General features: G+C 38.8%; 1 protein-coding gene across 2 annotated transcripts; it reads left to right on the top strand.

The window, feature by feature from the left end:
* The first annotated feature begins 1353 nt into the window (after positions 1 to 1353).
* ptenb (phosphatase and tensin homolog B) lies at positions 1354 to 14591 on the top strand. Of its 2 annotated transcripts, XM_030773778.1 has the most exons (10): positions 1354 to 2085; positions 7103 to 7187; positions 7922 to 7966; positions 8226 to 8269; positions 8461 to 8699; positions 9106 to 9247; positions 10474 to 10542; positions 10957 to 11123; positions 11499 to 11720; positions 12433 to 14591. In XM_030773778.1, exons 1-10 carry the CDS (start codon positions 2007 to 2009, stop codon positions 12616 to 12618), a joined length of 1278 nt encoding a protein of 425 aa, XP_030629638.1. In that variant the 5' UTR covers positions 1354 to 2006; the 3' UTR covers positions 12619 to 14591. The 2 variants fall into 2 exon arrangements, with proteins under 2 accessions (XP_030629638.1, XP_030629639.1); XM_030773779.1 differs by lacking the exon at positions 10474 to 10542.
* Positions 14592 to 14821: the final 230 nt, after the last annotated feature.

Below are 14821 nucleotides of genomic sequence, written 5' to 3'. Positions count from 1 at the left end.
TTCTGCCCTGACGCGTAAATTCTTCAAGTTAAAATCTGACTTGGGGCAGATCCTGAGCAAATGTAGGTGTGCCAAATTGCTTGTGGTGTTTTCCAACACACACAACAGTACATAGTAATAAAGGTGCTTCAAAAATTAGAGACGTTATTAAAACAAACATTTCCCCCTTAAAAATGAGGATTGTAATGAGTACAAAAATTGTTTGAGGAAAATGACTGGACACCTAATTCCCGTAGATTGTGCAAGTAAGTAAGGGATACAGGCTTAACACATACTGTATGTCTGGCCATATCAAAACTGTATAATGTCGGCTTGATGTTACCCCGCTACTTGTATTCGTCCCCTCCCAGTCGATCATAACCTGTGTGTGACAAACAATTGTTTTCGTTTTACTAGTATTTTTTTGTGTGTTTGTTTTAAACAAACTCCAAGTACTTACAAATAAAGTGTTACAACTATGATGACAGAACCACAGAAGCTCTCGAGTTGTCCTTGGTGTTACACAAAAGTATGACAGGTGGCGCTCTAAAATAACGATTTGAGGTTTTTACCACAGCTAGAACATTCCGCCTCTGTCCCGCCCTTCTAGAGAAAAGAAGAAAAACTGCAGGTTGTTAGGGGGGGTACTTTGCATCAGGCAACTTCTCAATGCTCTGTTTCAAAAGTGGCACTTCTGCACAGTGAGAACTTTACAGTTATAATGACAAAATACAAAACAGTTTGGTTAGCGAGTTAACTATGAGACAAATGCGATGTTTTATGTCGATTTGCTCTACAATACTCTGAGTTACTTTTCTGCTTGCGTAAGCATTTTAGTAATTTCCTGGCCCCTGCTGCCGAGTAGTGTGAAGCGCGGGGAAGACTTTCTGAGATTTTTTTCCCCTTGTTATTAATGTCGTCAGTTTTTCAGACGGTTCACTTGCTTATACTTGTAACAGTATTTACTATAGCAAACGCGTACGTATTTGAAACGTAGCCCTACTGAAAAACATATTCTACAGTGTTGTACATGTGATTTGAGTGGCATCTGATATAAAATATTGGAAACTTCCCCCATTTACTAGCACACGTGACCCTGGAACATAAATTAGTTCGAGTTCAATGTATGCATATCCTTCCGCAGTCGGCAAAAATTGTTCATACTTGTGTTTGAGATCAAGGAACTAAACGTATGTGTCACGTGTGATATAAAGTGTGCTGTCGGCAGGTTTGCGGTATCGTTTAAATTTATATTCGTTCCAGTCAAGCTTTACAAGACGCATAAATCTCATGGAACTATTTGATTTAGCGGAAGATTTTTCGTCAGATCGTAACCTCTTTTCTATGGGAAGCCATGATGGAAGTTTGAGAGTGTAGCAAGGGAGAACGATAAAAAGGAAACGGACTTGATAGGGAACACCGACGTTAAGAGCTTTCTCGCAGTATTTTAACACCGCGTTTTAATTTCAATGGTGGAGGCTGTCAAATTTTTGTTATACCCATTGGAATCTCGACGACGCGGACAGATAAGTTTCATGGCTTTTATTTCTAACCAGGAATATCAGCTAGCTAGCTAGCTAGCTAGCCATTGAGCTATCCGCTAGTCAAAGCCACACAGAGCGAGTGGGTCTGTCACAATTCTGCTTTTGAGGCTTCGGAGAGATTCCTCTCCGCCTTTCGGCACAATCACGGCGGCTGCGGGAGACTCAGAGACTTGGTGTGCTATTGAAATATTCCGATTTGAGACCTGGAGAGTTGTCTACCTTTTTACTTGGAGGATTCTAAGTCATTTGGTGGGATTTTGGAAGCCGGGCCTGTGGTGGAGTGGAGCAAGGCCCTTCTTTATGACCCAGCTGCAGACACCGTTCTGAACGACAACTAGCTAGCTTGTAAGCTAGCTAGTGACTCCAAGGGGACTGCGAAATCAAGAGAGTACAGGGGAGAGAGATTGACAAAAAGGCTTTTTTTATTCGCAGGCAACAATACTCTCTCTTAATATTAACACTTTAAAGACTCCTGTCACAGCCATGGCTGCGATCATAAAGGAAATTGTCAGCCGAAACAAAAGGAGATACCAGGAAGATGGGTTTGACTTGGACTTGACCTGTATCCTCTTTGATCAAATGTCCATATTGTGTGTCTTGTGTAGACAGCTGTATCTGCCGGTGAGGTAATACACACCGTTTTGTTCGTAATCTAGGATCAAAAATACTTCTGTCCATTTGGTGCAGGTTTGATAATGTGCTTTAAAGTTATCGATATTCAGAACATGCTGTCATATTATATCTAGCACGGGTTAAAGCTCAATACCGTAATGAAATCACTAATTATCATACAAGTCGTTCCAAAGCTTGTGCTGTCTAGAGCATCCTTTATTATTCTGTTTAGCAACGGGTAAATTTGACACAAGCAGCCAATGAGCGAACAAGTTGCATGGTAATAGTCAGATGTCTAGCTAACGTTGATCACTTTGCTGTCGGCTAAAATGTTCGCTGCGTTGGTTCGCTCTTAGTTGATTTATCTGAGAGAATTTATAGCCGTATTTGTTCTTTTAACTAACCCGCTGGTTGAGCGTAATGTTTGGTCGTCAGTGTTTGGCCTCTGCGTTATAAGGTTCTTGATATGAGAAATGTTGCCAGCTAGAGGACTGGAATTGAAACAAAAGATCCATCTCATACGTCGCTTGAAGGGTTCACTGGCCTACATAATGCAATGGATTAGATTAAATTCACAATCAGTGCAACACAAAGAACCATTACATCAGCTGGGTTTAGGATAGACCTCACTTACACACTTAATGTGCAACTGAGTGATAATGCAGGCGTCCTGGATACATTTGTAAAGATATTTGCACTATAAAAGCCGATGGGCTGCAGTGTTGATTCTCTATATGTGAGAGTTTAAGCCCTTATTTTCCGTTGTGATGCGAGATCTCCCAGCGATTAGCAGTCTGGTTTTGGTAGTTTTAAGTTCAGAAACCGTATTAGTGTTTTCGTTCGTCGTTATGTTGATGCTATAGTTGAAGATTTGGTTGATATTTAGTATTCGCTGAGATTAAGCGATGAACCGGTTGCACCGACGGATTAGAGGAGCATCTTCTAGTTTCTGTAGAGAGCATCATCTCCTTCGGGACAACCTGCTTTCTGTCTCACTTGACCCTTTTTCTCAATTATGATGTTACACTGTCTCAGACCGGCACCAGTCAAAAAACATCATTCATCGTCTAGATGAATTTAATTCTACACCATGTTAGAAGAATATTTGAAGTTATTTGGACTTCAAATCGTTTTGAAATATTAAGCAAGGTCTAAATGGTATGGTTTTGAGGATGTTCATCTATTGAGTTTATTCAGTGCTCGAGTATGATTAGGCTGGTCAAGGTTCTTAGTTGGACTGCTTAAAGAAGAAGGAAATAATGAATGAAGTGTTGAAATAGAACGGACTTTTTTGTTGTTGTTGGAGGTAAAAATGGAATAAGCCGCAGCAGTGGTCTTCATGTTTTGCAGTAACTGCTTAATAAATTGTTTGCTGCTGGGATGCATTTGCTTTTGCTTGCACACAGTGGAATAGTATGTCAGGTGGTGGTATGTCGGCCTATGTGTTAACAGAGCAATCCTTGCTTTGTTCTGGTGTGTATATGATTCATTGGCTGAAATGTAGTCATATCTTTAGGAAGCAAAAATGCTCAGAAAGCCAAATGGCAGATCTTTTAATGGAGCTGCCATATTCATTTGGTTAGGCATATACCGTATATTATCCGCCGAATTATAGTCTGTTTCATAAGCAGGTCAGTAAATTGCTAGGTATTTTCATTCCAGATATTTAAGTAAAAAAAAAAAAAACTGCTCTGTTAGCGATTAAAGTGCTCTCCGGAGGCTGTGTCAGTAGCCTCTTCATTTTGATATTGCTTGACTGAAGTTGGAATTTTTGTGTTTGTCATAATTTGAGTGATTGCTGTTATCCAGTATAATTCACTTTTCCTCAGGAACCACAGAGATGCTGGTTTTTGGCTTCTAACTATTGGCTCCAATTATGCTGAATATTATTTAAAAATTAATTGCAAAGATAAAAGATTTAGCTTGCACAGAATTCCATCATGCAGTAATGGAAGTAATGGCATAATGGTCATGAAGTACTGCCTAGATCTTTGCACAGTATATTGTGCTATGATGGCTCTTTTAGTTATTCTGTGTTATCGCTGATTCTTAAAATTTTGGCTGTGGTTGTTACCTGTTCTCGGGGGATGTTTGGGAAATGTCTGCTTTGGGTTTAGATAACTGAAATCTATTCATGTCAGTAAACATGAGATCTTCACATTTTACACATATTCTATTTTCATTTTACAGTCAAACCACTTTACAAAGGGGCTCAAGAATAGTAATTTAGGGATTTAGTCACTGAAAGTAGATTTTAATTACAGCAAATGCTCAAATGCAAATGCCCCTCCCCCCCTCATTGCTGCAGATAAAGATATGTGAGGGCACAATTGAGGAAGATACTACTGCAGCCATAACATAATGTTTGAATTTTTAGTAGCAAAAAATAGTCTTATTTGGCCTGATGACTTTAAACAACAGGTATATGAGGGGATTAAATAGATGAGAAGTTGTATGTATTTGCACATGATTCTCCCAGGCAGTGACAGCCCTTAAATTCTCCAGTGTCCGTTTGAGGACTTTGTTTGTGAATCCTTTATGACTCACACTATACGGTCAAGCTGATTGGATAGCGTTGTCTTTTTACGATCACTGATAGCATCTACAGATGAAGAACAGCTCATGATAAAGATTTTTGTAACCCTTTGGTAAAATCACAGATGGATTTTCAAATTTGAGTTTTCACAAATGGATGCAAACCACTGTGGCTTTTCTACGATTTGTTAGAGTGAGCCTCATGTAGAGAGTATAGTGGACCACACAAATGTTCAGATTTGGACTTTATTCAACGCCTACAACATACCGTATGTGTTCCATGCATTAATGATAGGATTACAAGAAGGAGAACACGCCCTCTTTTTGTCATATGAGTTCAAATTTAGATTCTTGTCTGCACCAACAGATTGTTGGTGATAGTTGGCAATTGTAGCTGTCTGCATGTTCCATTTCGAGCTGCACTTGGTATACAATTAGTGTTTTTGTGTTAATATTTTTCACGAGACATTAATGATCTGTTTTGTGTCTTACATTGCTTATCTGTGAATGTCCTGTTGTACTAGCTCATTTACATTGAAACATTCAAGAATTAAAGATCTGGTCTTTCTTGTATTCAAGAATCTTAGAAGGAAATCAGCCTATGCTGCTATCCACCTTATGAGTCAGTAATAGAACAAGCCTCTCTTTGCTTGTCATTCAGGCTGTTGGTTCGTCTAAAGCTCTAACCTTGTTGTAACTCCTAGTAACATTATGACTGACAAGTGATTCACACAGTAGGAGCTTGGTTATAGACATGATTAGAAATGGGAAATATTAGTCCCCTGGAATTTTCGAGGTGAAACAAAAAGGTCTCTCAGATTAGCAGTATTGTCATTCGGGCACAGTTTGTGATTTCTCATGAGGTCATTTTAGTCGCCCACAGAGTAATTCCCTCGCTTTCTGAACTGACAGAGAGGAAATCCACTTTTCCGAATCGGACTCCATATTCAAAAGCACATGTTAGGAGCTCGTCTTACATTACTGTTTCAGTGTAGTTTGTCTTCCTGTACAGAAAGGACAGTGGTGTACATGTCAGGGTACAGTGTTCGTATAGATTTATGCAAAGGACAAATGTCTTTTTTTTTTTCTTTTAAAGCATCAGCTGTCGACGCCCCCAGGTTTCTTTTCTATCAAAACACCTACGCTATATGCAGATATAATATTTATAATTACGTTGTTGTCTTTTGTAACGAAAAAGAAAAAGAAAGAAAGTGTGTTGTAGTGACAGCCATTCTACTGCATTGTTCACAATCCATAACACGCTTCAGTTGTTTTCTAACATTGCATAATGTGTAGACTGACAGAGTAAATGTGAGAGGCTTAATCTGTCAATCGTAAGACTGTCAAGAAGTGATGGAACACCAAATATAGTAATCCTCCAGTAGTGGAAGCAGTAAAATGGTGGTGGGGTGGAAAAAGTCCTTAATGACACAAAAATGGCTTTGCGCTACCCAAAGTTTATACGTGACTACTGTCAGTAGTGTGACTGTGCGCCATCGTGACAAACGTGTCTTGGGATTTCCTATTTATCTGAATTTTTTCTTTTTTTTTTTCCTTTGAGGTTTTGTATGCATTACACAGCTCTAGTTTGTATGTTTCTATACTTAAGGTTTAGTTTCGCGGCTCCCTTGCCTTTAATAATGGTGTACGCTACTGTATTATTACTTCTGTATCAGCAGAAAACATCACATATTTTAGCAAATCTATCTGGGGAGTGAATTAAGCTTTATGTTGCAACATTTGCTGCACTTTTTTTTGTTTTTATGGAGATGTAATGCCTAGCTTTTCATTTTTTGTTTTTATTGCTTTGTTTATAAAAGCAAATTGCAATTTGGGTGAGTACGTGATGAGTGCGACATTCCAGTGGATTAATGGGATATGGCTGCTCTATTCTATGCTTCTGCACTGTTTGGACTATGCGACAGCATATTGTTTTAAGTCACTGGAGTCACTCAAAATCTTTGGTTAAAGCGAGTGGTATGCTGTCATGGCACTTGTTATGGAGAGGTGAGAAGGGGAAAGTGATTCCAGGCTGGGTGTGATTTATTTAGTGCCCCTGTGTGGCCTTCTGGGTTAGAGGGCTATGCATAGATCTCTTACAGCGATGACCATCTGTTCTATATTACCAAGAGTCCTGTTCTCTGGCCTTTCATCACACGCAGAAAAGAAAAATGCTGTTTAACTGCTTTAATAGCCTGCTCATATAGACATTTGTCTCTCTATTCCTAAATGCCTAAATGTACGCCAGTTGTTTTGGGAGAAGAGTCGGTCTCATACTAGTTAAGATTGCATGGATCGGATTGATGGTATCCAATGTAAAAAAAAAAAAAAAAACAACGTAAAATTCTTGACATGAGTAATTACACGAGTCTGCCACCATTTGAACTTCCCGAGGGTAGCTTGGTCTCGGTTTCCTTAACTCTCCTCCACAGATATTTATCCCAACATAATCGCAATGGGCTTTCCTGCTGAAAGACTTGAGGGGGTCTACAGAAACAACATTGATGATGTCGTGCGGTGAGTGCTCCTGCTAAAGCAGATAGGAATAGCCTGTCTCACCCAACAATCATAAGTCACAATGTCTTTTCCTCTTCCCTCGTTCATCCGTCGGTGAAAGAGGAGGTATTGTACCGGGACGCAGAAGAGCGGAACCGCGGCCACCACGCACTAATCATTTTAACTTGTTTAAATAACACACACACGCACACACACACAGAGTCTGTCTAATGACTTTTGGTTAGATGTATGACTGGAATTGAAGCAGATATTGTAAATGTTTGAGTGTTTTGTGGTCCGACAAGGGGGGAAAAGTAGATGTGAGTGAAATATTTTGTTCTGTGGCATGCATACGTAGTCATTTTCTGATTAAAGAAGTTTATTGTAAGTTGATGCCCGGCCTAGCGTCCAATCTGATCAAGTGAAAGTAATAATTCCCCTGTTTAATGTCGCGTTAACTAAAAATAAACCAGATACATACAAATGATTATCTGGATTTTTTTTTTAGCCCATAGGTCATGTGTAGTTTGCAAATGACATTATCATTGGGGGCTTTGACCAAGCAGCACCTAAATGACTGGTCTTCAGTCAGGGTAATGTGAATGTGGTTACACTATACACTCTGGTCCTCATGACCACAGTCACAGAAGCTCATGTTTAGATCACAATTTGCGGGGTGTAGAGACAGGCTCAGACAAACCAAAATCAACAGAGTTTTGTTTCTGGAAAAGTAATTCGTGTCTTTTTCTCCCCAGGTTTCTGGATTCAAAACATAAAAATCATTACAAGATATATAATCTGTAAGTTTACATTCAGTCTGACTATTTTTCTCTTAACTGCTTAACATATAAGTTCGCATGCAGATATCTGAATAACTGAAAGGGAAAATTCTTCAGTGACTAAACATATAGTGCTATGCTTGCAGTAATCTCTGAGTCATTATATATGCCTGACTATTGTGGTCGTTTAGAACCGCCGGTGTGCCCGTGACAAAACGGAATCATTTCGGTTTTATTTGCATTGGCTTACGGTACTCTTTGTTCATTATGTTATTTTTAGATGTGCAGAGAGACATTACGATGCTGCCAAATTTAATTGCAGAGGTAAGATGTCAGAGCGGAGAGTCAGCCCTCCTTCTTCTCCTTCTCCTTCTTCTTCTTCTTTTTTTTGGTGGGGGGGTGGGCTGTGTGGAGACAAGACATGCGGTGTGAAAAAGGTTTAGAATTTCTTTATGGTTGACGATCTGGATTTGACTGACCAGTTGTTGTTGTTTTTTTTTCTGTGTCTCTTCCAGTTGCACAATATCCATTTGAAGATCATAACCCACCGCAGTTAGAACTCATCAAACCGTTCTGTGAAGATTTAGATCAGTGGCTCAGTGAAGATGACAGTCATGTGGCAGCCATTCACTGTAAAGCCGGAAAGGGACGCACGGGGGTCATGATCTGTGCTTACTTGCTACATCGAGGCAAATTCCTAAAAGCACAAGAAGCTCTAGACTTCTACGGAGAAGTCAGGACCAGAGACAAGAAGGTAACCTACGCCTTTTTTCTGTTTCGTTTCTGGAATCTGAATGTGTTTGTGTGGTTTTTTTGTGGTATGATGTCTTGGATCTCGTGCAGTATAGACCCCTCAAAAATCAGAGGGTTGAAACAATTTTATTATTTAACTTTTCATTATTTATATATATATATATATATATATGTGTGTGTGTGTGTGTGTGTGTGTGTGTGTGTGTGTGTGTGTGTGTGTGTGTGTGTGTGTGTGTATATATATATGGGAGGGGGAATAACACAACGTAGTCATTTAACCAAATCTGTTAATTGACCTTTAGCTCTCCAGACAAACAACAGTTTTACATGTCCATTTTAAAACCACCATAGTATATAGCGCTGAATTTCAAATTTGGCTGACGTGTATTTTTTGTGCTTTTGTGCAGGGAGTGACTATTCCCAGTCAAAGGCGATATGTGTACTACTACAGCTACCTGCTGAAAAATCAGTTGGAGTATAAACCGGTGGCATTGCTATTTCACAAAATGGTGTTTGAGACAGTGCCTATGTTCAGTGGAGGAACTTGCAGTAAGTGCTTTCCTATCCTCAGTGAGTTTGCCGAAGGTAACTGGAGACTGGAGCAGTTTTAAGGCCTTCACGGTTTTCCCTACCCCCCCAACCCCACCCCCCGTCCTTCCTGCTGGGGTTCTGTGAAGTTGGCTAAACATGCAGTATTCAGTGGTGCTTTGGGAATGTCTGTTGGCTGACTACTGCCTTTCCCTCTATTCTCAACTCTCTTAAACTCCGCTTGGTAACTTTGCATGTCTTTGCCCTTTTCCTTCCAAACCTGACATGAACCTCATTTTACTCAAATAGTCGGTAGCCTTAACAGAAACGTCTGTGGTTTTTTTTTGTTTTGTTTTGTTTTGGTTTGTTTTTTTTCTCTTTTTTTTTCTTGTATTTTTTTTTTTTTTTTTATACCGTCATCATTTGATTGACTTACTCAGAGGTTTGGTCTGGCATCATCCTCAAATGCATATGCTTTAAGGAACGTCGGGAGATCCGTATGGATCTTTCGTGGCTCCCTTGCTCGTACGAAGACATATTTTAATTTCGTCGTGTGAATGTGTCCAGCGGTGACTCGCATCAGCTGCATCTGGAATCAGACATGTTTAGTGTTGTGTACCACTCTGTCTCTCTGACTGCTACCCCTCAGGGCCCTATTCTGAATACATACACAGGGACACTGACCGAGTTTCCTGTTTGTGGTCAGCAGTGCATTCACACAGTTTTTCTTTGCCAAACCGTCTTCCATCATACAGCACCTGTATGACACTCTAGCTCCTCATAAGCTTTAGATGAAATTCCCTCAGAGGGAAGAGAGAGCTCTGTTTGGGAGACGCATGACGTGTTCACCCACGTTGCAAAACTATAGTCTGCCCATAGCTTGCTTTTTTTAATATGTTCTGTAGTAGATTGATTGATTTTTTTTTTTTGTTAAGGTTATAATTGTTGTAGATTGATATTTGTTTTCTCTTCAGAAGTATTACAAGTTCCTATGTTTTTGTTCTGTACAGAACGGCATGTATTGATAAATGGTTATTACAGTAGGTTTTTTTTAATGAGCTGGTTATCTACAGCCTGTAATGGATAGGTATGTTGTATTTGGATCACCTCTTGAACTGCATGTATGTGTATGGTGTGTAGCTCTGTTCATCTGTTTTTTTTTTTTTTTTGGTTTTTTTTTCCTGAGTCCCCTCACTTGCTCTGGCAAGAATACTGGACAGTGTTTAATCTCCTTCTTTTTCTCCAAGGGGATACTGCTGTTAAAAACAAGAGTGAGCAGATTCCACATGGGTTCAGAAAAGGGAATTGGCACTGGGGTAAAATCAGCTTTTTATAAAATGTTTGTCATTTTCCGTTAGCATAGCCAGTGTTGCTGTTTAGACTTCATTTTGAATGCACCTCTCAGGTTTTTTTGTTTTTAATTATGTATTGATTTTTTTACCCCACACATCACTTTATATACACTCTTGTTATTACCCTTGTAAAGCAGGTAAGACTTTTGGTCTTGGTCAGTTGCTCTCAGAATAGGGCCCTTAGCATGTCACTGTAATTTTATCTTTTCTGAATTAATATTTCTGGCCTGGTGCTCTGTTCTGTCCTGTTTTTTTTCCACTTGTCCTTTTCTGCTAATTCACTTCAACAAGAGTTTATTAGATGAGACTGTTTACTTATTGTTGTCTAGGCTGTCAAAAGGAACTTATATTGACATTCTTAAAATATTGTATCCATAGATCCCCAGTTTGTGGTATACCAACTCAAGGTGAAAATCCACACTTCCAACCCAGCATACACAAGACGCGAGGACAAGTACATGTTCTTTGACTTTCCACAGCCACTGCCTGTGTGTGGAGACATCAAAGTGGAGTTCTTCCACAAGCAGAACAAGATGATGAAAAAGGTATTCTGCTTGCTTGGTTTTTTTTTAGTGAAAGCAAAGCAAAATAAATTGAAAGTGAGGTCCAAAACCAAATTTAGACATCACCTTACATGCCTCTTAATCAGTCATAGCTACTTCACTATCACGGTGATGTGTCTTTTAAATAAGAGGAATAAGTGTTCTGTCTAAGTTCAATCTAAACTGAATTTCATGACCTATTAACATCTCTGAAAAATTAGTTAATTTTGAAGGCACATAATAGCAGCAATTTCGTTTCGTTAAGGGTGAGCTGGTTCATAGTTTGAAATCGTTGTGCAATCTTGTAAAAAAAAAAAATTCTCTCCAGTTCCTCTCCCTTAATTTTCTTCTCTCTTTTTTTTTATGTTCGTTAAGCAGGACAAGATGTTTCACTTCTGGGTGAACACTTTCTTTATCCCTGGACCAGAGGAGAACTCAGAGAAGGCAGAAAACGGCAGTGTAGTGAAGGAACTGGATGAAAGCCAAACCGCAGAGCGGGGAGACAATGACAAGGATTATCTTGTCCTGACTTTAACGAAGAACGACCTTGACAAGGCCAACAAAGATAAAGCCAACAGATATTTCTCCCCAAACTTCAAGGTATAGCATCAAAATCTTGGTCACCAGATTTAAAAAAAAACAAAAAAAAACTGCCCAAATCGATTTCTTCATCCCTTATTAAACCTTAGCGTTTAGCAGAGAGTACTGAAATGCTGCCTGGTAGATATTCTTAGCCCGATTTGAATAATGTGGGACACAACTTAGCATAATTCATTTTTTAATGACACATCAAAGGTAGCTGCCTGAACGTTCAGATAAGTAGGTCAACAAAGATTTAAAAAGTTCAAACATATCTTAGTGTTATGGTAAAAAGGTCTGTTCTTTGAGCCCTGTGAGATGCTGCCTATGGTCAAGATGTGTTTATGATGTCGTTAGCTATCAGGAGGCCCACTTACTGTACATACAAAGACACATTTACTTAATTCATGTCTGGAGACTACTTATTACTTTGGTAAGACTTTTACCACACAGATAACTGTGCAAAGTAATGAAACTGCAAATCTATGTCTTATTAAACATTTTCCCACCCCTTCCTAATAGCCAACTAGCATTCTTGGCTGCAGCAAAGCCATGGAGGCAAATGCCACAGAAATGTTCTCATTATGGTCAAACTAGAAGTGTTTAACCATATTCTGACATGTATCTGTCTTTTCTTTTTTTTTTTTCCTTTAATTGGTTTTAATTTATTGATTTAGATTTTGGGTTTGATTTTTGGAGGCTCACTACTCTCTTTTTTTTGTTGTTGTGGCAGGTGAAGCTGTACTTCACAAAAACCGTGGAGGAGCCATCTAACTCAGAGGCCAGCACTTCCACATCTGTAACGCCGGATGTTAGTGACAATGAACCAGACCATTATCGATACTCAGACACAACGGACTCTGACCCAGAAAACGACAATTCTGACGAGGAGCAACAAACACAGATAACAAAAGTTTGAAATATTTTTATGGGAAAAAAAAGAGCCCGTAAATACAGCAGAGTTGTAAAAAGGAGAAAACTTGAATATGAACTGAAAGCAAGTACCTTTTTTCCCCGCCCCTCAAACAGAAGCAGGACACTTGTCATGGCAGAATGCCACTGGTTTTAGGGACAATAATCCTGACCAATATTTTTTTTGTTTTTTTTTTTCCCCTTTTTGTTTGTTTGCCCCTTTCATCCACAAAGTATTGGCACTGTAGTTCAGTGGAAAAAAGGTTCAGTAGCTATTATGTACATACATTATTGTGTCAAAAATACAAAAAGGAAACAGAATCAGGGGATGGAAGATCAGGTATGGAAGTAATTCAGTAGAAGTCTAAATTTGCTGCTCCATCTCCTATTGAAACCAAGGCCAGTGCTGTAGTCTTTCTTAACCCCTCCATGTCTGTCCTCAAATATAGAGCTCCACCCCCCCACCCCACCCCCCTCCTCTTTATCTTACCAACTGTGAAACGCTTTTTGTGCTGTTTGCAGGCTGGCTCATACAAGGCAAAGTAGAGCAGTGAAAACTGCACCTTAGGAATTCTTCATTCTGTTGTCATCATTATTATTATTGCTATTATAATAGTAATAATGATTTACATTATTATTATTAGGCTACATGACATCTTAGCAATGTCCATTCCTTTTTACCACTGTCTTCTGTTGGAAAAAAAAACTCAGAAAACAGTATCCCTTGTATTGTCAGTGTTTTTTTTTTTATGTTAAGGTAATGAAATATAATACACAAACAGCAGGGAAACCAGTGTTGCAATAATGTTAACACTATTAATTGACAAGTGTGCATGTTTATTGGAATTAGTATCCATGTTGTTAAATAAATGGTATACAATGTTTTTCTAAAAGCGGTTTCTAAAGTCATTTAAGATTTGATTGTATGTAGCTAGGTGGTCATTTGAAAATGGCATCCCTCACTCAAGTGGGTTCTGCAGGTATAACTTTAATCCATAGACAGGCCAACAGTGGTATTTTTCTTTTAAAAAAAAAAGATATGTGAATTTCCCCTTAAACTGGTTATAAACTGTTTTTAAAACATTAAGTGTCATCGAGGACTATCTTTTCAGGGTTAACAAGGTTCTGAACGGTTTACTTCATTTGCTCATAAGAACTTCAGAGAAATCGTGTGCGTCGACAAGATGTCTGATGAAAATATGCACTCCTGTATGTTGTATGATATGGACCAGAACTCGCATTGAGGTTTCAGCATGGGCCCTTCTTCCCAACGAGCCAATCACGGGCCTGCTTTTGCCCTAGCTAGAAAGTATCACTAGTTAAACATGGGAAATCTACTGATTTTTTTTTTTTCCAGAAATACACACAGGGTGGTGTGTTTGTGTATATAGATGAAAAGGATTTTGTTGAGTTAGGAAGTCAAGTATGCTGGACGTTAACTCTTTTGGCATGCTGAGTTTTGCTGAGTTCACAGTGGTAGTGTGCAGAAAGCTGTTGTCTATGAAAGTAAAGGATGTGAATTGAAAATAGTTCTGAATGTAACATTGTGCCTCTGAGCTGCTCTAGAAACCACAGATGCAAGTTCTGTTTCATATTAAACAACATATGCAAGTGTATATTTCTGAGGGGGAAAAAAAAAAAACCCAACAAAAAAATTTCTTTTAACTATGGCTTTTATTGGATATCAGATCTTTGGCTCCCAGACATGTTTGTAGCCTTATTGAGCATGATCTAATGAAATCTGGATCATTTGTTTATCCAACAATGGTGCTTACAAACTGCCAAATTGCAAACTTACAATGTACAATAATCACGGAGCCAAGAATCTGTGCCTATCGTATGGTGCAAGTAGCTGCAGTCAAATTGCACGACTTCTGTGTGTGTTCTAACTGTTAGATGTGCAGTGATGTGCACAATTTGATAGTCTTCTACAGTTGGTGTCCTTGACTGGCTGGGGTTCTATTTGTTTTCCTTTTTTTTTGTTTTGTTTTGTTTTTGTTTTTTGTTTTTTTCTTTATTTCTCTCCTTCTTGAACAGGTCTCATTCCATTTTGGAATGAAGATAGTGCAGCTACAGATTTTACTGAAAGTCTCGTGCTTGCTTCAGAAATATAAAAGCCCTATATATGAGAATATTTAAATATGTATAATTTTCTTTGTAAGCATGCCAAATTCTTTTTAACACCTGACCTATGGTATACCATAGGCCAG

The sequence above is a fragment of the Chanos chanos genome, chromosome 5 (genome assembly GCF_902362185.1).
Source record: "Chanos chanos chromosome 5, fChaCha1.1, whole genome shotgun sequence".
NCBI lineage: Eukaryota > Metazoa > Chordata > Actinopteri > Gonorynchiformes > Chanidae > Chanos > Chanos chanos.
The sequence above is the reverse complement of the archived record's forward strand: the minus strand, read 5'-3'. Positions and strand labels throughout refer to the sequence as shown.

Coding starts and splice junctions, on each gene's coding strand:
- ptenb (XM_030773778.1), top strand. CDS start 2,007: ATGGCTGCGATCATAAAGGAAATTGTCAGCCGAAACAAAAGGAGATAC. Junction 7,188..7,921: donor AACATTGATGATGTCGTGCG/GTGAGTGCTCCT, acceptor TTTTCTCCCCAG/GTTTCTGGATTCAAAACATA. Junction 11,721..12,432: donor ATTTCTCCCCAAACTTCAAG/GTATAGCATCAA, acceptor TTGTTGTGGCAG/GTGAAGCTGTACTTCACAAA.